The sequence below is a fragment of the Cercospora kikuchii genome (genome assembly GCF_019650295.1).
Source record: "Cercospora kikuchii DNA, contig_00008, whole genome shotgun sequence".
Lineage (NCBI taxonomy): Eukaryota > Fungi > Ascomycota > Dothideomycetes > Mycosphaerellales > Mycosphaerellaceae > Cercospora > Cercospora kikuchii.
The window spans coordinates 2,161,663-2,185,929 of record NW_025408589.1 but is presented as its reverse complement, the minus strand read 5'-3'; the positions used below and the strand labels follow the sequence as shown (position 1 = coordinate 2,185,929).

General features: G+C 54.1%; 9 protein-coding genes across 9 annotated transcripts; 3 read left to right on the top strand and 6 right to left on the bottom strand.

The window, feature by feature from the left end:
- Positions 1-1,025: 1,025 nt before the first annotated feature.
- Positions 1,026-4,133, bottom strand: CKM354_001203300 (uncharacterized protein; the record flags this gene model as incomplete). The annotated part of the gene is made up of 1 exon (XM_044807544.1): positions 1,026-4,133. The coding sequence occupies one exon, from the start codon at positions 4,131-4,133 to the stop codon at positions 1,026-1,028; it is 3,108 nt and encodes a 1,035-aa protein (XP_044663479.1).
- Positions 4,134-4,847: 714 nt separating this feature from the next.
- On the bottom strand, positions 4,848-5,461 carry CKM354_001203200 (uncharacterized protein; the record flags this gene model as incomplete). Its single annotated transcript, XM_044807543.1, has 3 exons — positions 4,848-5,060; positions 5,112-5,312; positions 5,378-5,461. The coding sequence occupies 3 exons, from the start codon at positions 5,459-5,461 to the stop codon at positions 4,848-4,850; spliced, it is 498 nt and encodes a 165-aa protein (XP_044663478.1).
- Positions 5,462-6,046: 585 nt separating this feature from the next.
- On the top strand, positions 6,047-8,023 carry CKM354_001203100 (uncharacterized protein; the record flags this gene model as incomplete). The annotated part of the gene is made up of 1 exon (XM_044807542.1): positions 6,047-8,023. One exon carries the CDS (start codon positions 6,047-6,049, stop codon positions 8,021-8,023), a length of 1,977 nt encoding a protein of 658 aa, XP_044663477.1.
- Positions 8,024-8,998: 975 nt separating this feature from the next.
- CKM354_001203000 (uncharacterized protein) lies at positions 8,999-9,595 on the bottom strand (the record flags this gene model as incomplete). Its single annotated transcript, XM_044807541.1, has 3 exons — positions 8,999-9,100; positions 9,203-9,503; positions 9,561-9,595. 3 exons carry the CDS (start codon positions 9,593-9,595, stop codon positions 8,999-9,001), a joined length of 438 nt encoding a protein of 145 aa, XP_044663476.1.
- A 402-nt stretch (positions 9,596-9,997) lies between these two features.
- On the top strand, positions 9,998-12,376 carry CKM354_001202900 (uncharacterized protein; the record flags this gene model as incomplete). The annotated part of the gene is made up of 1 exon (XM_044807540.1): positions 9,998-12,376. One exon carries the CDS (start codon positions 9,998-10,000, stop codon positions 12,374-12,376), a length of 2,379 nt encoding a protein of 792 aa, XP_044663475.1.
- Positions 12,377-12,697: 321 nt separating this feature from the next.
- On the top strand, positions 12,698-14,587 carry CKM354_001202800 (uncharacterized protein; the record flags this gene model as incomplete). The annotated part of the gene is made up of 1 exon (XM_044807539.1): positions 12,698-14,587. One exon carries the CDS (start codon positions 12,698-12,700, stop codon positions 14,585-14,587), a length of 1,890 nt encoding a protein of 629 aa, XP_044663474.1.
- A 1,226-nt stretch (positions 14,588-15,813) lies between these two features.
- CKM354_001202700 (uncharacterized protein) lies at positions 15,814-16,278 on the bottom strand (the record flags this gene model as incomplete). The annotated part of the gene is made up of 2 exons (XM_044807538.1): positions 15,814-16,166; positions 16,218-16,278. 2 exons carry the CDS (start codon positions 16,276-16,278, stop codon positions 15,814-15,816), a joined length of 414 nt encoding a protein of 137 aa, XP_044663473.1.
- A 633-nt stretch (positions 16,279-16,911) lies between these two features.
- On the bottom strand, positions 16,912-17,520 carry CKM354_001202600 (uncharacterized protein; the record flags this gene model as incomplete). The annotated part of the gene is made up of 1 exon (XM_044807537.1): positions 16,912-17,520. The coding sequence occupies one exon, from the start codon at positions 17,518-17,520 to the stop codon at positions 16,912-16,914; it is 609 nt and encodes a 202-aa protein (XP_044663472.1).
- A 1,602-nt stretch (positions 17,521-19,122) lies between these two features.
- Positions 19,123-23,152, bottom strand: CKM354_001202500 (uncharacterized protein; the record flags this gene model as incomplete). The annotated part of the gene is made up of 2 exons (XM_044807536.1): positions 19,123-19,982; positions 20,035-23,152. 2 exons carry the CDS (start codon positions 23,150-23,152, stop codon positions 19,123-19,125), a joined length of 3,978 nt encoding a protein of 1,325 aa, XP_044663471.1.
- Between the last annotated feature and the right edge of the window lie 1,115 nt (positions 23,153-24,267).

Here is a 24,267-nt window from a genome sequence, read left to right as displayed (position 1 = left end):
TAATGTAGTGCCCCAAGCACTTCTTCCACTTCACTTGTCTCATCTTGCTCAATCAGTCAGGTAGATCAATGACCAACGAGCTGATGCAGAACATCGCACACGACCTGTAACAGGGCACCAGTCCACATAGCCAATGTAAAAACTTTTTACTGTAGCGAGTCATGATCCCAACGACTATCCCCAAGCATAAACAACACCTGCATGCCTCACGTTTCAGCATCCCGATCAAGCACGCCATTTTTCAAAGCTTGTCTAAGCACGTCCACTTTCAAAGATCGACGTCTGGAAGAAGACATCAAAGTGACAGGCATCACAACCCTGAAACGTATATGCATTTCATGCCAAGACAATAATGTGTTATTGAACTGGAGAAGTTAGTCGTTGGTTTCCTCCCTCTGCTCCCGACACCCCCTTCGTCCATAAGTTTAAGAGCTTCAAAGGCAACACGAGTAACCTTGCAGCCAAAATTTGTAAGAGCTATAGAAGCAGAGACACATGATTCTCAATTTCTGCTTTCTCTGTGCTCCCTTGAGCTTCGAAGCCAACGTATATGCATTTCATGCCAAAACAATAATATGTTATTGAACTGGAGAAGTTAGTCGTTAGTTTCCTCCCTCTGCTCCCGACACCCCCCTTCCTCCATAAGTTTAAGATCTTCAAAGGCAACACGAGTAACCTTGCAGCCAAAATCTGTAAGAGCTATAGAAGCAGAGACACATGATTCTCAATTTCTTTCGCTGCCTCTTCTGTGTGACGCTGTCGATAATTGGCCAGAGTTCCTCGTTGACCTCTTCCGCGCTGAACTGTGCGCTGTCACCTTCTCGACCCTTCGCGCGACGTCCTGTGCCTCAAGTAATCATGTCTTGCTCATTTCACAGATGGCGCACGTTTAATCATTGCAGTGTCATGGGTTTCTCAGGGATAGATTCTGTTTTATCTACGCCCTTGCCAAAATTACTCATCTATCACTTTCTTTTCATTTTTGTACAACCTCATCATGCCGCTCTCCGCATCAGCCCACATCATCAGCTTTTACTCCCCTCTTCCATGTCCTCTGCCGCACCAATGCCTTCCTCGAGCACCTCGGGCAAAATCTCCCCCTTTCCGACCTTCTTCTTCCCATTCTCATACATGATCCTCTTCCATCCTTCCCGTTCGTTCGGATCCTTGACGAATTCCATCGTGGGGAAATAATGCTCGTTCTTCTTCATCGTCGCCACCCAGGGGACATTATCGAATGTCATGACCTTGAGACGGAAATATGTATTGTCGGGGATTTTGTTGACCTCTTGGAGGAGTTCCGGTAAAGTATTGACTGGAGTGGCGTTGACAGCGAGGATGAAATTTGTTGGGGCAAGACCGTAGGCGTATGATGGTGAGCCACGGAAACGAGCTGAGACGTAGATATCTGAGTGGATTTTTGAGATTTGTTGGCGGACGGCGTGGTGAGGGCGATGGAGGACTGCGCCGCAGAAGACGAGGATGTGGTGGGTTTCGAGTTCTTGGGTGGGGACTGTGGGGATTGTGAGGGAGACTTGTTGCTGTTTGCGGATGATGAGGGCTTTGAGGGAGGGGTTGGTGTACATTAGGTCCATGTTTGTGACGCGGGTGATGAGTTGGTCGTTGAGGGTGAGGATGATGTCGCCTTCGAGGAGAGAAGATTCGCCGGGTTTGATGGACTCATCGGCGTCGACTTTGCGGACCATGAAGAGTTGGTGACGTTCAGGATCTTCGCGTTCCACGCGGTCGATCCATTCTTCGGGCACGCCCATGATGCGGGCTTGGGACATTTGGATTGTCTGTGTTTCGAGGTTGAGGATGTTGAGCTGTGGGTTCTTGCCTGTTCGCACCTCGTCGATCACCGGGAGCAGACCCGGCGTAGAGAAACCGAGATGGTACTCGATGTCTTTGCCGCTGTGGCCTGTGCGCTCGCCAAGGTATGTGAGCCAAAGAGCCTGCACAGTGCCGTCTTCGCTGATCAAGACACCGCTGCCGCACTGTGCACTGAGCGATGTGTCGACAGTGATCGCATCCAGATTGACAGCACGATACCGAGGAGTTGAGGCACTTGCCGGAATGGCCACAGTCGTGATGTCCGTCACGGTGGTCTTTGCAACTACAGGCCGTAGGTTCTGGTTGAATCCGAAGAATATCGTCGACTCTCCCTGCTTGATCTGCTCGGTGGCCAATTTGGCAGTTCGCACATCAGCTTGCACAAGCTTCGGATCGTATTGAATGACGGTGTAGTTTTGCAGCGGGTGCAAGAACACGACTTTGCCCTCTACGATGATCGAGTCTGCGATAGTGACTGAAATGTCGCACATGTCGTAGGGCACAATCGCTCGTGAGATCACGACCAGACCCTTCTCGGCATCAATGACCAGACCAAATCCGATCTTGCGAGCTTTTGGAAAGCCGTCGAGCTTCAGCGGCAAAGTGACAGATACTCGCACGAAGGACTTGATGATGTCCACCGCAGCCTTGTGTTGCGCGCCAGCCATAGTTATGAAGTTGCCCTTTCTCGGGACGGGTGCTGTAGGTGGGATAGGTTCGGCCAGGTCTGTAAAGTCCCAAAGGCCACTCTCGTCGTTTCGGACAGCCATGCGCATGTTCTTGCTCCAATGCCGATCGACAAACATGATACTCGTGTTGAGCGTATGCATATCTCGTAAATGCTTGTACGTGACTACCACTCTGCTGCGATCCGGGATCCCCTTCATGACCTCGACGAAAGTGTCCAGGTCAGGCGTAGGCTTGTGGTCAATAGACTGTATCAGCCACCCGTATTCAGAGCCTTCGAATCTGAAAGATCCTGCAGCTTCACAGCAGTATACGCCAGCGCCCTCTATCGCGATGGCGTATAGTCTTGCCTGTTGGTAAGACAAGTTGTGGAATGCAGCGCCGGCAACTGATACGAAGCGATCGGGAGTGATGAGGTGGAGATCGCCAACGTTAATCTCGACTTCCATGTCTTGGCCGCCTCTTTGAATCAATAACTTGACCTTGCCGCCAACGCTATCGTCAAGAACCGCATCCAACCTCACGAACTGCGTGAGGAGACTGTCGTTGACTTTGAGAAGCACATCACCCTCCTCTAGCTTGCCATCTGCTGGTCCCTTAGGCAGCACGACTTCTGCTACGAGCATACCCGTCTCCTTGGGGAATTCTGCTCGCACCTTGCTTTCCCACTCTGGAGTGAGCCCAAGTCGTCGACATTCGTCAAAAGGCTTTAGTATCCACTGTGTCTGAATTGTCCCTCGATCCACATGCTTTCCTTCTCGAATGCACTGCAGCGCCCGTAAGGGTCGATCCAGAGGCAAAAAGTAGTCTGTTGCGGCGCCGTCCGATCTCCCACCGGCCTGCAGCGCGACTGCATGTCCATCGATGTTGACCACAGGCGAACCTGAAGACCCTCCACTTGCTGCAGCGGCAGCCTGAATGTAGTTTGTGTTGAAATCGCTGTAGCCCTCGCCGTACTCCGGAGCATTCCTATCCAATCTAGAAATGACTCCAGACAGAATACTCAGCTTCTCTCCCGCATCGTTACCCACAACTCTGATCTCAGCGCCGACTTTTGCGAGGTCTGGTCTCAGTTCCAGCGAGCTCAACTTGATGTAGCGAATCTTTTTGGGATCAAAGCGCAAGATGCCGAAATCGTGTACTGGGTCGCGGTAGACAGGAAACACATCGCATTCCTCGTGGTTGTCGAATATGACATATCCCCAAAACGGGCCAGCACCGACAACGTGACGATTGGTGAGAATGTATCCGCGCTCCGCATCGACAACGAATCCGGTAGCCTCGCTCGAGATGGCGCTGTCTGTGTCGAACGAACAAGTCTGGCAGAAGTGGATGCTGACAACATTGCTGACCACTTTCTCGATCGTGGCTTGCCATTCTGCAGTATCTGGCCCCGAGGCTGGTATCACACTCATGGCGTCCTCATCGACTGAGTGCTGAGGAGACACGTGCCCGTTGGGTGTGTCTGCTGCTGAAGCTGTGACGCCGTTCTCGATCTTCTTTCCACCATTCTCCATCTGCAGAGATTGTGAAGGCCGTCGGACCTGTTTCGTGGGCCGCGAGGAGTCATTGCCGGCCGGGGGCTGCTTGCGCTTGGGCGAAGCATGGTCCATGGTGCTGAATCGACGAAAGATTGATTGCAGGGAGATGCGGTCGTGCTGTACGAATGTTTGTCTAGCGCGTGGCAGAAGTGAGGGTGCTATGGAACTGCTGCTTGTCAATGCGCCGGTGCGGAGTGGTCTGGAAGAGAGTGACGGGGTGGTGGTGGCAGTGGACGCGGTGGTGATGGCTCGGCGGGACGCGTGGTGCAGCAAAGAGGGAGAGGCGCAGTGTTTGCTGAGGAGGGTCGTTGTCGCAGGCAGCCTGGCCAAGACTCGACCATGGAACATATAGAAACGAGAGGCGTGACAGTCGGCGTGGAAAAGTCGTCGCAGCATATGCACAGCGACGGCGGCGGCGGCGGGTCATCAAAGTGTTTGTCTCACTCCCGCGCCGAGTCCGCAACACCACCAACACCGCGCGCCTTCCAGGGGTTCGACGTCACTTCTGTACAGGTACCTCCACTTCACCACGCGAGGCACATGCACTTCATTCATCAATTCATTTCATGAGCAGAACTATGTGCTATAGTCTGCTCTGCCTGCGCGGCAGTGCTGCATCGTCGCGTATCATCATGCAGCGTAGAAGTCGTTAGTCGTCGTAAGTGAGGATGTCGGAGGGTCACTCGCAGAGCGCCACCAAGTTTCCAAACCTGCCAGCCATCATGTGAGCCGGCACAACACCATCACAGATGCAATGCAAGCAAGCAAGCAAGACGCTGCCCACCCTCAAGTCATCTCCACGTTGGCGTCCTCGTTCTCGGCCTCAGCCTTGACCTTCTCCTCGGCAACCGGCGTCTCGCTCTCGACCTCCTCCTCGTCGTCAGCGGCAGCCGTGACCTTGGCGGGAGTCTTCTTCTTGGTGGGTCTCTGCTTCTTGGGCTTTGGAGTGGCTTCGTCGCCGTTCTCCTCGCCTTCGACGGCAGCTTTGGCACCGCGCTTCTGCTTTCGCGTCAGTCTGGAGTAAGTCTCAAGCTAAGTAGACACACTTACCTTTGGAGTCTTGGCTGGCGGCTTCGCTGGAGTGTCCTCCTCGCCGTTCTCGCCCGCTGCCTCCTTCAGCTTCTTGAGCTCCGTGCGCTGCTTGTCGAGCCAGACTTGGCAGGCCTTCAGGGAGCGGCCTTCTGGCAACTTGACTTCCTTCCAGTTGATCTTGTCGCAGGAAGAGTTGATGATGGCGAAGAGAAGACCGAGCTGTTGGTCGATTAGTGGCATGCTCTGTGCTACTACGAACTCGGCGACGCAGGGTGAAGCGATACCTTCTGAACCTCAGTCCAGGTCTTGGAGTTGGTGGCCTTTTGTTCTCCGGCCTCAGACGCCTTCTTTTCTCCTGCGTCAGACATGGCGGAAGCGATGGCTTCTTCGATGAGGTTTTGTGTGGATTCAGTGGCGAGAAGACCTCGAGGCATCAACCTTAGGTCGGGACTGTTGTGCTGTGAGTGCAGGTTTCGTTGGGGTGTGGGAAGAGGAAGAAGAGGAAGTTGGAGAGAAGAGCGAGCTTAAGTGGGCGACGGAGGAGTGGAAAGCTCACTTCTGAACAGGCTGCCATGTGAGTACATAATTGTTCGTGCAGCTCCTATTGTCACGGACCCCCCTCCGCAGCTTTCCATTCACTCAATGACTGGCAGTGCCCCACTATCATGGAACGCGCCACGCTACGATCCCTGTCCAACGGCCGACAATAGCTGCACCGTTGCCTTTCGACAGCACCACCAGTTTGACATCGAAATCCGTAATCACTCACGTTCGCCAACATCAACCTCGTCATCGACCCATAGCATCCCAGAGACAGTTCTTCAAAGCTCCGCAGCATCCTTTCAGACGCCGCGGCTTTCTGCATTGCCAGACTCACTTCACCTCCACGTTCTCACACGCTCAAATCTTCACATGACCTAAGTCTGAGCATTCTGCTCAGCACACAATTTCACATGGCACCTTTCACGCCGCCGTTCACCCCAAAGATGTTTCGACAACACCTGGACTATCTCAAAGGAAAACGAAACACCACTTCACCGACACCTCAGCCAACAATGGCCAGCAACAGCAACGAGCACGGAGACTCCTCTTTCGCGTACGACTCCATGTCACCGCAACACTCATCGCCTTCAGGCCGAAAGCGCAAAGCGGAGGTGACTGATATTGAAGACTCTAGCAGCAAGCGCCTCCACCTTGAGTCCGGCGGAACGAAGAAAGCCGTTGACGGCCAATTGGTGCCGGTTGTTTCTCGCCGCGAGACGGATGCGCAACTTCAGCTCTATCAAGATCACTTCGACTCGGTGAACACTGCCGCGAATGATGAGAGCGAAGACGAGTTTGTCGATGCTGAAGAGAATGTCTTCACCTTGCGCGACCCTGCTACGCTTGCTTCAGTGGCAGGTGCTGGCAGTTTCGACATGAGCATGGATGATGCGACCGACAATGAGCTCAGCGCCTGGCGCACAGACCACACAGAGCCTTCGAGCACTTTTATGTCAGGCCAGACTGACGCTGACTTGCTGGGCGCCAGCTTGTTTCCAGAGCTAGGGCCGATGGACTCTTACGCGCTGGATGGAGATGACATTGGCCTCGCTGAACCAGGATACGGACAGGAAGGCATCGATGACGGGGGCAAAGAAGCCCAGATCAATGAGAATGATGTTCTTGATCTTACCCAATCACGCCCTTTGGAGCGTCCTGAGATGGACACTAGTGGTGTTGCGCTCCACGATCAGACAGCGTATGCCCAGAAGTTGGATGAGTTTGATCACGAACAGCAGGTAAACGAGCCGGAACTCGCTACATTCGTTACTGAAACTCAGAACCAGATGTCTCATCATCCGGGAACGGACGAGGCTGATCAGAAAATGGACACAGATGAGCCGGACCTCGATGCGTTCATTGCTGAAGCAAATGGAACGCGACCACATGCTAAGGCTCTCGAGGATGAGCCGATGTCTGAAGCTGCCGTTGAAGACCTCGCATCGGCATCTCAACCGCAAGCACCTACTCACATCGAAGAGGAGAATGGAGTCCACAAGCTCGTCGGTCAGGATGGCCAGATTGACGCCTTCATTGTCAAGATTGGAGCCACACCAGAGAGTGACCCACAGCCACCTACCCTGCGTGCCAGCGGCGAGTTGGCTCACGGGCATCAAAAGCACCAGCACGACTATGCTGCAAGCTCGGAATTACTCAATCTCAACTCTCTGAACGATCAGCCGGATCTCGAGATCGTTGGCTGCAACGATTCCGCCCTCGCCCAGTCCTATGAAGCACAAGGTTACATGTATCAGGATCCATCCAAGCGTATCGCTACTCCTCCTCCACCAACATCCACAGCACCAGCTGCCACCAGCTCCGACTCGCAGGGACAAATTCTCCTCCCCGACGGCTCTACGTACAACGTCTCCAAGACCAACGCGAGCACGGCCGTCCTTCGTACCGCCGAACTCGCCAAAATTGCCGGCACCGACGGCCCCGTCATCCCACGAGATTTCTCCAAGTCCTTCGAAGCTTACCACACCTTCCACGTGCGCGCCCTCAGCTGCCTCCCCGAAATTCCCATCCCATTGCCCAGCCACCGCTACTGGATCGCAATCCTCTATCCAACCAAGAAACCCAAAAACGCCAAATCCGACAAAGATTTCATGTGGATGAAGGGGAACAGATTCTCGACGGTCTGCACCATCTGGCACAACTTCTCGCTGCGCACGATGGAAGAGGATTTCGTATTGACGTGTCGCGGGGAGGTGCTGGATATGAAGGATCAGGTGCAGGAGTTGGATTGGTTTAACAATAAGTTTGTGGTGATGAGGGCTGTGAAGACGGGGATGCTGGAGAAGATGACGAATGGGAAGCCCAAGGGGTTGTTCGGTGAGATTGGAGTGATTCCCGAGAAGAAGATTGAGGTTGTGGAGCTGGAGTGAGAGGGATGAGAGATGAGGGTTCTGGTGGTTGATTTAAGGAGAGGGCGGGAAATTTTTGAGTGATGCAAGCTCGACCGATCTTCGCATCGAGCGGGAAGGGATCTACTGCGTGCGATATTGCGGAGAGTTCGCCTGTGAAGTTTCTGGAATTAACGCACTGCAATCTGATTGCTGATCGCTTCGCTGAATGGCAGGAATGAGGTCCTCAAGCAGAAGCAACGGCTTTGGTGCTGCGAGTAAGAAGCGATTCACTGCGTGCAATTTTGAGAGAAGAGTTGCATATGAAGCTCCTGGAATAATTGGACCGCGACTCGATCGCTGATCGCTCCGCTAAGTGGAGCGGTGGCTATAGTGCTGTGACTGACTGAGCTGCAGTCGCAAGCACACGACGAAATACATCGTGAGCTCAATCACATCTTACTTGCAGATATGTAAGAGTAGCATTAAACTCACTGAGTCTCCTGCTGAAGTCTTCTCGCGCTCTCTGGTTGGTCTTGCTCTGTGCGTTTCGCCCCGTAGCTGATTCTAATCACCGCCGCTGTCGGATGCCATACATGCTCTCACTCTCGGTCCTCACCTCAATCGCTGTTTCACGTCCCCTGGTTGGACGTCGGCTTCGACGCCTTGCGTGTTGCCATCTTCCTTTCGCTTCTCTCTGGCCTCGAATTCCCCATGCTTGAGTTGGTGCCCTTCGACCAAGTCGAAGCGGTCCGGAGGCGCGAAATGGGCTCTCACGCCTCAAATTCCTGATATACGCATCTCATCCCATGGGAGTAGAGATGCCTGGATCACAATCGCTGTAATGACTCCTCTCCAGGCCCTCAGCACGAAGCCGTCGGGGCAACCCACGCAGCCATGTCCTAATGCTCTTGTGGCTACATTCTTCCAGTTGTGATGCTTCCCGGCATAAGTGGAACAAAAAGATGCTCCAAACTCTTGCATACAACGTGGCCCTTCTCACCTCTTCCGTTTCTCTTACTCCAATTTATCCAGATGTTCCAGTCTCGTAAGCACCACCTGTTTGCTCGTCTCTTGAATTTCGCCTGCAAGGAAGACTTCGTCCAGAATCGCATAGACCTATCGTCCCGCCAAAGTCAGTCTTCTGTGCTCTCTCCCCGAAATGTCCGGATATCTCCAATCCTTTGTCTCACTTCCCCAACTCATCTCGTTCGAACATACCTTATAGAAGTTGAACACCAAATCCAACTCACACACATTCCCAAAAAACTGATCCAGCACTTCAACGAAGAAATGTATCGCTTCCAAATACGCCAACTCGTTATCATTTGCGTCTACGCATGCGCAGAAGAATAACCCGGCGTATCGGCGATAAACGATCTTCGAGGAGCCGCGGAATTCGACGAAATTGGATTGGTGCTTTTGGTCGCGAGGTGCTACGAGGCGGTGGACTTCGCCCTTGAGTTTGATTTTGTCGTCGTCGTTGTAGGGGGAGTACCATTTTGCTAGGCGGGTCTTGCCTCTGTGGAGGAGGGGTTAGGTTGGAGGGAGGTTTGGTGTGAGGGTTGAGGGAACGTACTGGCGATTCTGGATTAGGATGAAAGAGATGACCATTGTGAAGGCGAGAGGAGATCTGGGAGAAGGATTTTGAGGGTTGTGAGCGAAGTGGTGATGTACATTGGCTGTGCTCGTAGCTGGCGAGTAGAGCTGTGGTGCGTGCTGTCTCGTAGGCTTCGGCAACTCTAGCGACCCGATATGGACTAGCGCCGATCTCGCGTCTGCAAGCTTGAGACAGCAACAACAACTCGAAAGTGCACGCTTTCTTCTGCACTGCTTTCTGCTCACCGACCTACTCGTAGTGGCAGTCGCGTGCGCTTCTGCTCTTTTTCGACACGCCGGAGGTAGGTGACAACTTTTGCACATCTCATACCTTTGCATCGCTCACGGCCGACACGTCTGCGACGCGTCGTGCAATGACAACTCAGCAGCTCAGGCAAAGCAGGACAACTCCACGCGATGGCCTGCACAGTCACCGTGCCATTCTGGCCCGTCTCCTATGACAATGTCCACTGGTCCAAGGACAATCAGATTGCCGTACTCGGAGGCGAGCACGTTCTCATTGTCACACCACGCCTGAAGGAGCCCTCTCCCGGCCGCTTATGGTGGGACACGGAGAATCTCATCAGGATCAATGCCTTCATGATTGTCGAGTGCCCGCGAGCGCCCGCCTTGACAGATCGCCACCTGTCGATAGGTGAAGAACTCTCGATCTTTCAAGGTCAGGCCGCAGCGTGGTCGCCCTCTGGCCTCACGAGATTTCGTGGGAGCGCACTTGCTGTGCTGACGAGCAATCATGTTCTGAGTCTGTGGGCCCACGAAGCGGAAGCCAAGGAGACACCGGCTTGGAAACGAACTCTTGTGATCAATTGGGCTGTTCGCAAGTTCTACCAAGACCTCAACGCCGCTACGCCAGACAGCGCATTGGATGAGCGGGAGCTCGAAGAGCGATTGCAGATACAGCAAAGGATCCACTCATTCTCATGGATACAGCCATGCCACAATAACCTGGAGCGACCATACCCAGATCTTTTCCCAGGACAACAGTATCTTGTGGTCGCGACCGAAGGCGGCCACTTATTGCTTGTGCGAGTCGTTTCACCATCCACTCATCAACTGAACAACCAGAAAAGCTGGCAGGCGATTGTAACCGGGAGTCTGGCAATCGAACGTGCTACTGACTTGGTCGGCGATGACGCTGCTCCCACAACGCGGCCAACCACCGTGTTTCCTCTAGCCTCCAATGATGATTACATTGCAGCTCAAGCCCTCGCAGTGGGCGAGTGGCAAGCGGTCGGAAGCGATGGTGAACGCATTGCGGCTTTGGCGTTCATTGTAAAAGGCATGCTGTTCACCACTGTACTTACACATGATGCGAATGGCTCAGCATCGTTTGGGCCTTCCGAATCTGTGCAAAGATTACTCCACCAACGCTCCGATCTGGTGGGCCCGTTGAAGATCACTCAAGGAACAGACGCAGGCTCTGTCGTTCTATTCGGGCTGGACACCGTTTTCCATGGACAGCTCGTTCTCGACAGAGACACACGCATCGTCCGAGGCGACCTTCAAGATCGGCACCTCGATGACAGATGGGATGATGTGACAGCTACGGCGATCACGAGCGGCGCCCATGGGGAAGCGCGCTTGCATATCCTCTCCCATCTGTCAAGCTTGACGTCGCCAACACATGCCCTGAAGCTGCCTATAGCCCCAGAAGCTAGCGCCACTGAGCAGCCAGCATGGCACCAAGCTTTGGAGAACTCCAAGTCGGCTTTTGGAGCGACTTACGATCTTGGAGACCGTGTGCAGGAGCGGACTTGGGGAATAGCGTGCGCGCCTGTTGGCGAATACACAGCTGCGTGTGCTAGCATGCACCCCAATGATGTTGTTGCGTACATCATCAATGCCGAACAGGCGTCGTTACTGAATATCACGATCGAATCAGAGACGCATGGGGACCCGTTGGAGCTGAGTGCTGACGTGCTCGGCATCTTCGATGGTCTACCAACGAGCACAGTCTTGTTCTTCCTGAAACGGCACCTGGAGCGCAGCGCCGAATCGGATGTCCCAGTGGACATCTCGAGCGAGGACTTGGTGAAGGACGTGAAAGGCTTGCTGTCACCCAAAGTCATCACAGGTCGCGGTCAAGATTTACAATACGGCGATAGTCTTAATGCGCTCCTGTCGCAGGCAAGAATCCGGATTTTTGCAGACAAAGAAGTGCGACACGCTCACGCGCAAAGAATTTGCGACCTGGCCGCAGAGAGCAACACAGTCCGACCCGATTGCATCATCACTATAGTCAGACAAGTTGCCGAAGTCCTGTTCGGCTCATCCCACGAGCAACTTCACGTCGATTCTCTCAGTCTGTGCATGCGAAGGATCTATGACATGGCGTTGTCTAAGCTGGACAAGGACCATCAGTTGGGCGACACCGAGCCCTCGGCGAGGGGATGGAACGAACGATGCAAGATATGCCAGCAGCCAATAGTCTTTGAGAACTTCAAGTGGGCGAGGTGTCAGCAAGGACACCAGTTCAGCAGATGTGCGCTTTCGCTCCTAGCGATCCAGGAGCCCGGAACGACCAAGCACTGCAGTGTATGCGACCTGCAGTACTTCGATGAAACAATCGCTCCAGATTTTCAGTTGGACGATCATGACATAGAGATGGCCGATGTTCTGGAAGGGGAAGTTTCTTCGACTACTCCAGCCAATGATGGGTGGGTCAAGATCTCACAAAGTGGAGATGCTACTGCACGACCTAAGACCACCCTGGCAAGACTCCTCTTTGCAGCATGCGACGTGTGCATATATTGTGGCGGCAAGTTTGAGGATTGAATGCAGCAGTTGTGTGACCTGTCGCGTTAGCCAATTTCTACCCGCATTCCACGTGTTGCTGGGACGGACTGATAACAACAGTGACTTCACTGCGGATACGCTTATGCGCGCTGATTGTCGCTATGCACGTCTTTGGTGTATCTCGTTCACGCGTCAAGTGTGGTTGAGACTTCTCACACAAGACAACAAGTCTCTGCTTGCCGCATCAGAAAAGGTAGCTTCCATCAGCGTGATATATTGCACGCCGCCAAGCCGACCGATCGGGCCAACTGCATGTAAGCGCATCGACACGAAACCGCACGCGATAGGAAACATCCCGCAATGGATACTGTGAGAGAAGAAGATCATGGTATACACATGGACAGCAATAGCATCAGATTCTCCAACTCGCCAGCCCGCAGAACGCAGGTCCAGCAGGTGCAAAGTCCAACCAAGAGCATACATCCCGAGCACAACGCCATGAATGATCAGACAGAGTCGATCCACAAGCAAGCGGATTATGGATTGCGGACAACGGACTTTTTCGACGAGTCTGACGAGGAGGATGGGCTACCCCGAGCCATCACAACGGACACATTTGACTCAGGATCACGGTCTCGTTCGCCGGCCAAGCGTAAGCAGATGCCACCTTCTGGGCAGTCATTTGTGTCGAGATGCGAGCCTAAGAGGGTCAGTATGAAAGCATTGGAGCCGGAGTCGGAAGGATATCAGCGAGTCGATTCGAACCTCGATCATGTAGTACCAAATCCTGATATGGCGGACACGGAGTCTTATGTTGGGTCTGTGGATGAGTTTCTGCCGCAAACGAGTCCAGGTGGATCGCAGACTCCGAAGCCTGCTGCGCGACTGTCTTCTACAACGCGGTTTCGAACGTCCGGGCTAGGATGGAATGCAGCGTCGCAGGCAGCAAATTACCAAAACATATATGGACACAATCGCGGATCTTCGACGTACTCCGACAAAGTTGACCAAAGACTTGGCGTGCATCAGATGGCTTATGAGATGGTCATTCAGAATATGATCAATGGCCCAGAATTGGTGAGCAACAAGCGATCAACGCTGAAAGAACAGAGAGTCTCGATGCTGCCCGCAGCACTGCGCACATTCGACCCTCGTAGCCCTCGGGACCAACTTCCCGCAAATCCATCGCCAGAACGAACATCCTCCCATCGTAGCGGCAAGAAGGCTCGTTTTGTGCCTTCGCCCATTGATGTGGGTGATAAACGGAATTCCCTCCCAAGCGACCTCGTTCGAACACCGTATCCACATTATCGAGATTATCGGAAGGATTTACACCGATCACCACCAATTCCAGAGAGTCCTGGTGCTCTACAATCAAACGACAGCCTCATGACCCTCAGCATCCGACGCTCAAATCCAAACTCCCGACCACGTGTAACAACACTCACGATTCCGGCCTCCAACGACTACTCTGCAATACGGACGAATGAGAAAGGTACTACGGAACAACATACTTCATCCCACAACTTCGACGACCAGGACTTGTTCCATCAAATTCACAGCGCCTACAGATCCCTCTCCGGTCCATTCCTCCGTGCTTTCTCAGCGCGAAGTCTCTCTGGCATCGTAGTGTCTGGTCCCACAACACGAGGTGCGAATACTGGGCACGGCTGGCTGCTGGATCCTCGGAGTCCAAGGATTCTGGCGTATCAACGTCTCACGGATACTTTTTCAGAAGAGGAGTTCATGGAAATGTATCGTCGGCCAGCGACGGGCAGACAAAGATTCGCGTTTGTGCATTGGGCGAGACGGTTGGCTGGTGCTGGAGGAGGGTCGCAGCAAAGACTACGTCCGAGCACGAATGAGAGGAATGCTGAAAGAGATGCCGAAGCTGAGGTACCGCGAGAACAGCAGACTCCAGCTCCTTATTCTCCGAACGGTTTAGGAGAAGACGACGATCTCATCTTCCGAGCTGAACAACCCGAAGGCTTGGAATTCGTTGCGAGCTGGAGCGTGTCCAGAATTCTTTGCGCTTTGACTGCAATTGTGATATTGTCGATTGCTGCTTGCTTATTATGGATCTTCCTTGGAAACCAAACAGCGCCTTCTGAGCCTTTCACATTCGGGAGTGGAGGTTTTCGAGGCGCAGGCGATAGAGTGGAAAGTGGAGTGTTGATTGGCGTTCTGGTTCTATTAGTCGGTCTCACGAGCTTCGGGGGTTGGCTTGGAGTTAGTTGGTTGGTGCTGTGAGGTGATTAGTAAAGATAATACGTTTCGTATATTGTTAACCCTTTTTTTCAAAGCAACGTAGCTTTTCTCGTGGTTCTTTTCTTAGTTCCCACTATGAGAGCAAAATGGAATCTCGCAAGGAACGACACTGTTGCTCTCTCGCCGCGACCTTGATCATGCGACTATCCCGCTTCGCGAGACCGGGTGCCTTGGATACGCCGCAGAAATGCTGAGTAACGAGGAGGTGAGGAAGTTATACTATTGCTCTCTCGATACGACCTTGATTATGCGACTATCCCGCTTCGCGAGACCAGGTGCCTTGGATACGCCGCAGAAATGCTGAGTCACGAGGAGGTGAGGAAGTACTTCAGCCCACGAGCGAAGCATGCTGTCTTGATCACATTTTCCATTTTGCTCGTCTCGTCAAACTTTTCTGCCAGCCATTTTCCACATCCTTTGCCCTGTCGGCTCCGTCCACAGCAGATACTTGGAGAATCAGTCGGATTTCCTGTATTTCGGAAAATCCGCGGAAGGCTCATCGCGACCTGGTTGGACATTCGTTGGCGCAGTGAGCAGCACGAATGTCGGAGAAACAGCTTGATCTCCTGTCGCTCTGCCGTTCCACGAAAGGCTCATCGCGACCTGGTTCGACATTCGTTGGCGCGGTAAGTAGCACGAATGTCGGAGAAACAGCTTGATATCCTGTCGCTCTGCCGTTCCACGAAAAGCTTGCTACGGCCTAGATGGATACCGGGTGGCACTGTGAGCAGCACGAATAACGGAGAAACAGCCTGATCTCCTGTCGCTCTGCCGTTCTACGAAAAGCTCGCCACGGCCTGGATGGAAACCGGGTGGTACTATAACTACGTTTATGTCCGGAGAAACGACCAGATCTTCTGTGTCTCTAGAAATCGGTAGAAGGCTCGCCACGGCCTAGATGGATACCGGGTGTCACTGTAACCACCTTTATGTCCGGAGAAACGACCAGATCTTCCGTGTCTCTGGAAATCGGTGGAAGGCTCGCCACGGGGTAGATGGATACCGGGTGGCACTGCAACCACCTTCATGTCCGGAGAAACAACCAGATCTTCTGTGTCTCTGGAAATCGTTGGAAGGCTCATCGCGGCATCGACAGCGTCACATTGCCCTTGAGAACGTCACGCCAATCGTCAGGAAAGTGAGCACGAAGTTTGATGAGAAGAAGATGTCATTAGGTTGAGGTATCTTCAGTTCAGGTAGGAAAGCGCTCAAACTCCAGCATCAACAACACCACCCGTTGCTCCAACAGTCCCAGCGACGGCAGGAATTCGCCTCGCATCGCCTAGACCCTTCTCCTCGCCAATGTTCGCCGCGTGTGCCGCATCGTCAGGGCTTTTTGTGAGGCAGCGCCTGCGGATCCAAAACAGGGACAGAGGAAAGAAGAACGCCAGCAGTACTGCAACAATGATCTCAATGTCCTTCTCCTTGAGACTCTTGGAGTCTTTCTCCTTTGGTGAATCCTCTGCACATGGTGCTTTCTCTGGTTGTGGTGCTTCCGCAGGCTCTGCCGCCTTCAGGAGCTGTGGCGCCTCTGACACCGTTGTGTTTTCAGAGTGACGTGCTGTCTTTGGTGTTAGCGTCGTCTACATGAAGGATTGTGTGCGAGACTCACCAAGCTGTTGCGGAGCGGCGAGTGCAAGCGCGGCGACGGCAAGAAGTGCGATGATCTTCATGGTTCTGTCGGCAGTAGATGGATGATGGTGATGGAGAGGCCGCGTCGAAGATGTGAATACCAGACAAGCTGTGTGATGTTGATGCTGAGTCTGGGAATGGAGATGTTGATGTTGATGTCAGAGAGAAAGTCAAGAAGGCGACGAGAAGAGCGCAATATAACGCAGTGGCAGTGCTCAGTTGGTTGTCAAGCAAGTGCATCGAACGCAACTGAACGTCCTATCTGCAAGGCAAGAATCAGTCACATCTCGGAAGGAATAGCTCACCAGAACAGACATGACAAGTGAGGAAAGAAATGGAAAGCACATGCTTGAGAAAAAGGTTTGCGTTGGCATCACCTACGGATGCATGCTCACTTCCACTTTCCGCCCCATCTCTCTATCTAGAAAACTGTCGCTCAACATTTACAAATGCGCTATGGGTTCTGCCAAATGGTGGTGGTAGTGGTGGTTCAATCGGAGGGTGAGTGGACGGGCGAGCCAACCAGCATTCTTTCTCCGCATAAATTCCAGCTTCGGAGCGCCTGCCCATCGAAGACATTCAATGTAATTGCGGGGAAGGAAATTGCCCTGGTCTTTCTCAGTCGCGTCGTAACGGCGTCGTCGTCACTGCTTCAAGTTCACTTCAGTCGCCGCTCAAAAGCCAGTAGGCACAGGAGCGGCAGTGGCAGTGGGAGTAGGAGCCGAGTAGACAGGATCTTGAACGCCCCAGTGAGGTTTGAAACCGCCGTGACGAGCACCGCCGAATTGCTTGGCTTGAGGTTGTTGAGGCTCGTCGTAGGAAGACCAGGAGCCACCGGTTGGGGCGGGGAGGCCGCTGCTGGCTGTGCCGGTTGGGAGAGCGAAGCCTTGACGTTTGACCATTTGCTCGTCGCGTTGCTTGACGAAGACGCCGGGCTTCCAGGGGTCTTGACGCTTCTTGTGTTGCGGGTGTGCGTCGCGCTTGGCAATGTCGTTGTTCTCTGTTGTATCAAGCGAGGGAACTCCTGTTGGCAGTGGGAGGCTGGTTGGGAAGGCAGTGCCTGTGGGGAGGACGGCGGGTTGTGTGCCGGTAGGAGCTGGCCATTGGGTTGGGAATACGCCTTCGTTCGGACCAGGTGAGAGGTTGGGGAATTGTGGCGCTGATGACTCGTTCTCGCTCTGTCGAGCCACCTTCATCCACGAGGGGAGGTGAAAAGGCAGAGCAGCGGCGGAGGTGGCGAACAGCGCAAGCGAGGCCGCGCTCAATGTGTTGATTTGAACCATCTTGGGAGAGAGTGTGTGGATTTGCTTCCGGCCTTGCGTAGCGAGTGACAAGGTTCAAAGGAGTGTCGTCGACCAGGACGATGTAAATTCGATGGTCTATTAGATGGGCGTGCTGGACGCTGAGAAACGAAGAGAAGGTGAATTGGGTGTTTGGGAAAAGAAAACCAGGTCGACGCTCTGTCCCTCGTACGTGAGAGTAAAGTAGCGTCCCTGACTCCATAAGAGTCCGGCCGCTCAACGTGATGATCTTGCATAGTCTAAACCTACCTTGCCTTCGCCTCGTGAGAGTCGACAGCGATGTGGTTCGCACCACGGTCATTCCAGACGGGGCTCGACGAGTGACGGAGAAGACGAGCCATAGTCTAACGCTTGAGATAAATGGACGCCGAGAGGTGATAGGCTAGGTGACTTGGTCGATCGCGCAATGTTGAGACATGCCATTCAGGTACTGTCGCGCCAGTGTGCGGAATCATATCGGTCCCTGGGACAGTCATCGTCACTGTCCATAGCTACAGTTCGTAGATTGCGATAGAAGTCCGCTCTCATTCGCAGGCTCATTGTGACATTGGAACCTATACTGATCCCTGTCCCAGGCACGGATGTGTAGTGCTGTTCTGTGGGCGACGGCTTCGGGAGAAGTCTGGAGATAACAGGGTCAGCGCGAACAAGGCCCACAGCCAATCAATGGAGAAATTGTGCGATTGCTTCTACCAAACGTCACCAGTAAAAGCCGATCGCTCTCATCGCATTCGAATCAAGCCGCATAGCGATAGGCATCGCCGCGCAAGCGAAGTTGAAGTTGAGAGTCGGTCAAAAAGCAACAGCAGGGATTCTACTTCGACCCGCTTTTGATGCTTCTCGCCCGTGGGAAAAGATCGCTTTCCGTCGAACAGCAGACAAGAATCCGGAGACGTTCCCGGCGCAAGCTGAAACGCAGTTGTCGCGTCTCCTTGCTCCCAAATGATGACATTTCGCGATTGGACCTTGCTCCCAAAAGCCGGCCTCGCAGCCGCATCGACACCAGGGAAGAATGTGCTCTGAACATGCGCCGTCCTGGCTAGTACCTAGTTCCGCTCTCTACCAGAAACGAAAGAGCGATCTGCAATACTGAATATGGTCAAATCTCCATTGACCGTGAGCACCACTCCTTCCACCGTGGTGTGCGCCAAGCTCACTCCTGTATCGAGTCGCGACCAGCGTGCGAATAGTTAAAGGAGGGATGCTTGCGTTCTTCGCTGTCCGGGCGGTCGTTGGTGTTCCAGTCAAAAACACCGAGAGTCTGGGATTTGAACATCGATTCGTTTCACTCCAGGCAGGATACTTCGTACTGCTTACTCTCCAGATCTTCCAGACCAAGAACAGCTGTGCGCGCTGCGAGTCGCGCTGACAAGATGTAAGCACTTCTTCCCGTCAACGTCGAAATATGCATGCCGTGAAAAGGCTGTCATAAAATGTGTCTCATTGACTTCGTAGAAATGCCTTATGTACAATACATAGTAATAACATCGCTCCAAGGAACGCTTCGCTATTGCTGTAATAGTTGATGTGCCCGCTGCATCATCTGAACCGGATATCATTACACGCAGCCAAGAATGGCCTCCTCTAAAATCCTTTGAAAGGATCCATTCCGTCCTCATCAAAGACGTATCCCGCCCGTCGTTTGTCAACAGTGGACTGAGATAAGTTGCTGCTTCGACGAGGACGACGCGCGCCACCGATGACTGGAGGTGGTGCAGGCACATAGAGGACGCCATCGCGAACGTTGGGGTCGACAAATGCCTCCATGCGAACTGTGCCCACTGCCTCGAAGAAATTCTGATGAACAGGGCTAGCAAACGATTCTCGACGACTGCCGCTCTTGGTGGACATGCTGGGTCGGAAAGATGAGCCATTCGCCGAGCGATAGTAGTTCCCGGACGAGGCGGAAGATGGCACGCCCCCAGAGGAGATGCTTCGAAAGCCAGGATTAGTGTTGCTGCGGTTTCTCTGGTGGCGGATAGTGCTGATATACAAGCGCGGAACTGCTGGGAAGTCGGCGCTTCCTGGTTCGAGACCGACGCCCGAAAGGTCGGAAGAGTAGGTCTCGTCAGGATGAGATTGAACTTTGTGAAGTTCTGCCTTCTTGCCTTTCGTGATACGAATGGAGTCTCGGACATTTGACCTGCCAATCGATGGCGAACGATGTCGTTTGATATCGACACCATCAGCTTCTGCATGCGGCGTTGGAGGAACAGGAAGCGCCTGCGTGGGCATCGGCGGGATCTGGTTTGGAAGTGTTGATTCGCGGGCCAGGAATGTAAGAGCTGCCATCCACAAGCCATGGCGTTCTTCAGTGGTAGCAGTGAACTTTAGCGCGCGTTGTGGCGTGAGGATCAGAATGGATCGCCCCCACGCGGATGGAAGCTCTGCATTCTTGGGCAAGGGCGTGCGATCTTGCACATCCAGGACAGATGTGATGGTCACTGTGTTGGTCAGTACATGTCGCCCACGCCATTCGACGCCTGAAGTACTCACATTTGCGTCCCCGCTTGCCCAGCAATGCAGTGCCCGAGCTGGGCTGCTTGGTGTCCCACATGATGGTGCGCTCGTAAGGCGATAGCCACACCCAGCGTTTATGTCGGGTGCCATGAGCCGTCACGTTCACGATGCCATTCTCGGAGGAGACAGGCATTTCAGAAGTGTCATCTCCCATGCCAAAAGACTTTCGCTTGCGGATGTATTTCCACATCCACTCGCCGACCATGGTCGCAGCGATCGCATCCACAAGATTCGTTTCCTCTCCCCCCTGACTCGACTCTCCTGGCGAGCTCCGGAGATCAACAGATCCCTTCACATGCGGATATTCACGAACCGGTGAAGGCAGCTCTGGGATGGGGAACTTTGTTGGCGCAGGACTATCGAAAGCCATCGACTGCACTGGAGTCAGCTGCGGCGAACGTCTGCTCCGACGGTGTCCTTTGGTTGGCGAGGTTCTGCCATGTCTATTCCTAATGACTGCAGCAGACTGGACTTTGCGCAAGCTTGCCTGTCGTGCATGCGACCTCCCCGTTCGCCCAGTTCGGGTGCCGAATCCATCGTGTGGTGTTGGGCTCTGAGACCCCTCGCTCTGGGGCTTTGGCCGCGAGCTAGATCGCAATGGGATGGGATATGGAGGTAGTGGGTCGCTTTGGTACGCACTCTGACTGCTAGAAGCCATGCTTGTAAAGCTAGGACTTCTCGGAGACCTGCCAAGCCTGGCCTGGGGTTGCTGCGTGTGTCTGCGTGATGAGGTCGCGCGACTGCTGGATATCGAAGGAGCAGGTGCTGCAGCATGCGAATCTGACGTGCCGGGACGACGTTCTGGTGAAATTTCCTTGTCTTCTGGAACAGCCTTCGGAGGATCGGACAGGCCAAATCGTCCAAGGGGTGGTCGACTAGTGACCGGCATCGAAGCAATCAGGTCTGCAGGATCATGATCCTCGACGGGATCCTCATAATCGCTTTGCTCAGACGACTCAGGTTCTTGTCCACCCATGTAATCGGTCTTCGGCTGCGTCACGCCGTATTGGGAGGATCGATTGAGGGGCCCGTTGCTCTGGAAGGTCTCGTTAACTGGCAACGGCGGTGACAGAACTGGTCGTGGCAGCGGTAGCGCTTTCAATGGATAGTGACGAAGATCTCGAGCTCCATTATTCCTAGCCATATCCGGGCTGGAGTCAGTGGGAGATTGCAGAGGGGGCGACGCTGGGATTGAGATGGCGGGAGGCCGGTTGAACGACGCTCGCTTGGTTAATACACTAGAAGCGCTGATCCGTTTCGACTGTGGCCGCGAATTTTCCTGGAATGACGGGCTCGGTAGCAAAGATGAAGGCAGCAAGTGAGGTGGCAGTTTCACAGGACGCTGGTCAATGCGAATCTCCTCTGTCTGCATACAGGCATCTCGGCTTGGCCATCCCAGATTCGCCTGAGCAGTGGCATTCTTCGTGCCCGGGGGCAACGCATACGGGCGAGGAGAGGAGGGCCGTGAGCTTGGCGGGTGAATCGCGATAGATGGCACAAAGGAAGGCGGAGAAAGAGAATCGCGCTTCGGGCTGTGACCACTTCTCGGAGGTTCTTGTTCCACGGAGTCAGTCTGCGTCGATGCTGTGTTATATTCCAGTACAACAGTAAGCTCTGGTTTGTGGTGTACCCAGGTCCCGCCTACATCAACGACAGGAGTTTCCGGTGGGCTGATCGGCTTGTGCGAGAGCGTCGGCCGCGGTTGCTGCAGCGAAGCATTGATATCGATGGCTGGAGGTGGTTGCTGTCGCATCTCGTCCTCTGTTTTCTCGTTCGCAATGTCATCTCCAGGTCGTGTAACCTCAACGCGTGGTGGCGAGACGGGAGGCGACGGCTGGTACCCAGCGTCCACATATGTCGCACGAACATCGGGTACTGGCGTGTGAAATGCAGCTGGTGGCGGCGTGGTTGCGCGGTCCTGGTACTGCTTAGTCGGCTGCCGCTGGCCTTCCGATTCAACTTCCAACTTCGGGAAGTTCTTTGCAGATGGCGACTCTAACGAGTCAGTGGTCAAGCCTAAGACGCGCTTGGCTTTCGCGTCTAGCTCTACATTTGCAGAATTTGACCGAGCTGCAGCCTCGTGTTTCATCTGCGCTGCGCTCTCCGGGGTATCGTCGCCATTGACGGAATCCTCGTTGTCGTACTCGTCCAGCTCATCGATGTCCAATTCGTCGGCCAGAGTATTGCCGGGTCGAAAGTATAGATCCGGAGTTGCCGCGGTCGTCCTTGACACGACTGAGCTCCGCATGTGGCGATGTACGAAGCTAATACTGCTCATATTCCGCCTGTGTTTCTTCGGACTCGCTGAAGGAGTGGCAGAGTATATGCTCCCAGTATCGCTCTCATTGCCGAACCCACTGTCCTTGAAAGTGCTGTCGTCGGTTGCCGCATCGGATTGTGTCTGACTTTGTTGAGCGTTCATTTCGTCCACAACCGCGCGAAGTCGAGTTTCAGTGACATGGATCCTCCGCTCCAGCTGACGACGCTCGCTATCCCACGCCTCTTTGTCGTTCTCCCATATGTTTTGGGTGCGCTCTGCGTCCTCATCTTGCTGCCGCGTCTTCTTCTGAGCGAGCTCAAACTTGGCTCGCAACTCTTCGAGGGTCGCTCTTGCCTCATCTCGCTCTCGCACAAGGTCCTCAACAGCCTCATAGGTGCCCTGTTCAATTTGCTGCACCTGCTGCTTTGCCTTGCGAACCTCGCGCGCACTTTCTGAGAGCTGTCCGTTGAGAGCATCATTTTCGTTTTTGGCCAAAGATAAGTTCACTTCTAGGTTCTCTACCAGGTTATTCTTCGAGTCGAGCTCTCGTCGTAGCTTGAGGATCTCTGACACCAACGATGCATGCAACGTGGGCGTGAAGCGACGGGGGTCCATGTTCGAGTAGCGGCCATCTCGTGCCTGCTCTTGTGTTTCTCTGGCATCTGAAGGAAGTGGAGGTGGAGGAGACGGCGAGGCCTCCCTCGACGATGCGGCGGTCGCGCGTGACGACCTCTTTGATCGGAGGAATCCTGTGGTCTCGTATGGTGTGTCGGCCGGCGACGGCAGCCCTTTGGCGCCCATGTACTGAGAATACTCGCTGAAATAATCGGCCATGTCAATGTGCTGGTGGTAAATAGTGGCTTAAGAATGCGCAAGCACCCGTGAAAAACACCACGCTGTTTCCCAATGCATGTGTCTACAAAGTGCGGGGGGTCAACTGAAGTGAAGTCAGTCCGGTGAGCTCTGCAGCGCAGATGATGGGCAATGTCTTAGGCGAGCCGGAGGTCACGTACGGACAAGGAAGCGTGTGCCATGGCAGTGAGCTCACGACGATGGAGGTGTGAGCATTATTGTACAAGACGCTTATCGTGTGGCTCGACGAGGCGTGCTGGCATGCGGTAAAGACAGGTGATGAGGTGGAGTGTCAAGGAGAAGGATGGTCGACCTCGAAGCCAGGAATGACCTGGACCAGGTGGAAGGTTAGGTCGTGTACTCGTGGAGAGGTAGCCCTTCTGGCAACGCATTGACTTTCCGGCTAGCCCTGCTATGCAATGGCCACTTGTTTGGCGGCCGTCCCGTGCGATCCTGGCTCCCGCTAAGTTATACGCAGGCAATGGAAAGCCTATCAAGGCGCGAATCGGCGTTCAATATGCAACAGCACACATGTGTCTCATCGGCTGCTTCTGGCGCGGGCGGTACTGGATGCGGGCGCACAGCAGCGCTGTGGGCGCGCGGGCGATCGGGGTAGCATATGAAGCCGACGTTTCCATATGGTCCCAAGCGGCGGAAGAGTGCATGGAAGCGATGTCCAGCGGGGGCTTGCAGCAGATCGCAGTGGTGCTGCAAGCTTGCAGCAACGTGCTGGGATGCATGAGATGCTCGTGCCAGGCCTCCTGAGCGAGCAGATCGATGCCGAAATTGGGCACGTATCGAGAGTCGTCTGCTCGTTTCAGCGTCCGACGTTCATGGATGCGTGTGTTCGTGGTGAGGCACTCTGGCACGCCGCAGCACTGCTCGCCGCCTCACACCCCTCCACGCCCTCTCGCCCTCCCGTCTGGTTGAGGAGCGACGGGCAAAATTAAACTCGGCCACTGAAACCGCAGTGAAGACACCGAGGGAGCTACGTGCAGACGGAACCAATCTCCTGGCACGCTTCGCTCCTCTAGCGAGCTGTCGGTTGAAGAGTAGTGGCGCTCCGCCCTGCAGTAGTCCGTCAGATCCGTGTGTCG